The 1,698-nt window shown below is 43.6% G+C and overlaps 1 protein-coding gene across 1 annotated transcript; it reads left to right on the plus strand.

Moving 5' to 3' along the window:
* Positions 1–384: 384 nt before the first annotated feature.
* Positions 385–1,456, plus strand: LOC121982646 (myb-related protein 308-like). The gene is made up of 2 exons (XM_042535781.1): positions 385–803; positions 886–1,456. The coding sequence occupies exons 1-2, from the start codon at positions 541–543 to the stop codon at positions 1,265–1,267; spliced, it is 645 nt and encodes a 214-aa protein (XP_042391715.1). The 5' UTR covers positions 385–540; the 3' UTR covers positions 1,268–1,456.
* Positions 1,457–1,698: the final 242 nt, after the last annotated feature.

A 1,698-nucleotide genomic window follows, 5' to 3' on the forward strand; every position in this document is an offset into this window, starting at 1 on the left:
GCAAAACGAATGCGTCATGTATGGAAAAGCTACAGTTAATCGTCGAGGCCTTTGCTCTTGTCACCATGTGTGTGCTTGACAAGTGCACATAGATGACCACGGTGCAGTACAGTCACGACTGTCCCAAGGAAAAATGGCAATGCTGCACATGCAACCAGGTGGAGATGACCAACTCCCACTTAGGGTAGCTTGTTCTTGTCATACGTCAAGCACAATTATATTTAATTAATGTTTATACAAATTGACAGGAAGATCCCAAGACAAAGCATTAATTACAGTTCCATCGATTGACTTGTGTAGTGGGTCCTGGCTTTACACCTACCCACATTGGTGGCCAATGATCGTGAGGTTAATTAACCATTTGGAACAAGTATGAACAAGATGATGATGCCTTCCTCTCACCCTCCTCCAACCTTTTCCTCACCAATTCGATCTCCTCTTCTTTATAACACATACCAGAGCTGATCCCTTATCAGATTCACTTCCCTCAATCGAGGACTATATATATGTGTGCGTAGAGAGATTGTTTATGTGAGAGAGATGGGGAGGTCGCCGTGCTGCGAGAAAGCGCACACGAACAAGGGAGCATGGACGAAGGAGGAAGACGATCGGCTAGTGGCCTACATCCGCGCCCATGGCGAGGGGTGTTGGCGGTCGTTGCCCGAGGCCGCCGGCCTTCTCCGCTGCGGCAAGAGCTGCCGGCTCCGCTGGATCAACTACCTCCGGCCCGACCTCAAGCGCGGCAACTTCAGTGGCGAAGAGGACGGGCTGATCATCAAGCTCCACAGCCTCCTCGGCAACAAGTGTGTATATATATTCACAAATTGCAAATGATCACTCCAAATTAATTATGAATAAATGTTTTATTGTTGTTGTTAAGTGCAGGTGGTCTCTTATAGCTGCGAGATTGCCGGGAAGAACAGACAACGAGATCAAGAACTACTGGAACACTCATATCAAAAGAAAGCTACTGAACAGGGGAGTCGATCCGGTGACTCACCGGCCCTTCACCAACGCCAATCCTTCTTCTTCTTCTTCTAACTCGGAGCTAATCTCCTCCTTTCACGGAAAGAACAGCAGCAGCAGTGACGAGGAGCCCTCGTCGACATGTCGGTTGGCCAAACTCCCGGATCTCAATCTTGAGCTCTCCATTGGCCCTCCCTTGCCGCAGCAATTAGAAGCTAATCCAATGCTGGTCAATTCCAGTGCAGAAGAATTCAAGCACGCGAGGAGGATTCCTTGGCCTCAGAACTTTGAACTCAACTAGTCTGTAGTTTAGTTAATTAAATACTGTGCTCTTTTGCTCAATCCTTTAAATTAATGCATGATGGTAGTGTTTCTCTCCTTCCAATTCTTCCACACTGGTATCCTTGTTGGTGCAGCTACTGAAATCACAGTATCAGTCCTTCCATCTTGTGATTTGATCTAGCTCTTTTTCAATGTTTATACTTCTAAACTCATGAGAGTCTATAAGATTAATTGCTAATACTGCTATTACCTTTTGTTTGTGCACTATATTTTAAACATTTTTCAAAATTTTATATAAATTTTCATTTGAAATTAACCTAAAAGGAGATCTTTTTTATGAGACTCTTCTTACAGTTGAGTTTAAAAATAAATAAACAGGTATCTTAGAGCTATTAGAATGAATCATGTGATTTTTAAGAATAATATATTTGACATTCAATTAAGACTTTG

Source organism: Zingiber officinale, chromosome 5A, assembly GCF_018446385.1.
Source record: "Zingiber officinale cultivar Zhangliang chromosome 5A, Zo_v1.1, whole genome shotgun sequence".
NCBI lineage: Eukaryota > Viridiplantae > Streptophyta > Magnoliopsida > Zingiberales > Zingiberaceae > Zingiber > Zingiber officinale.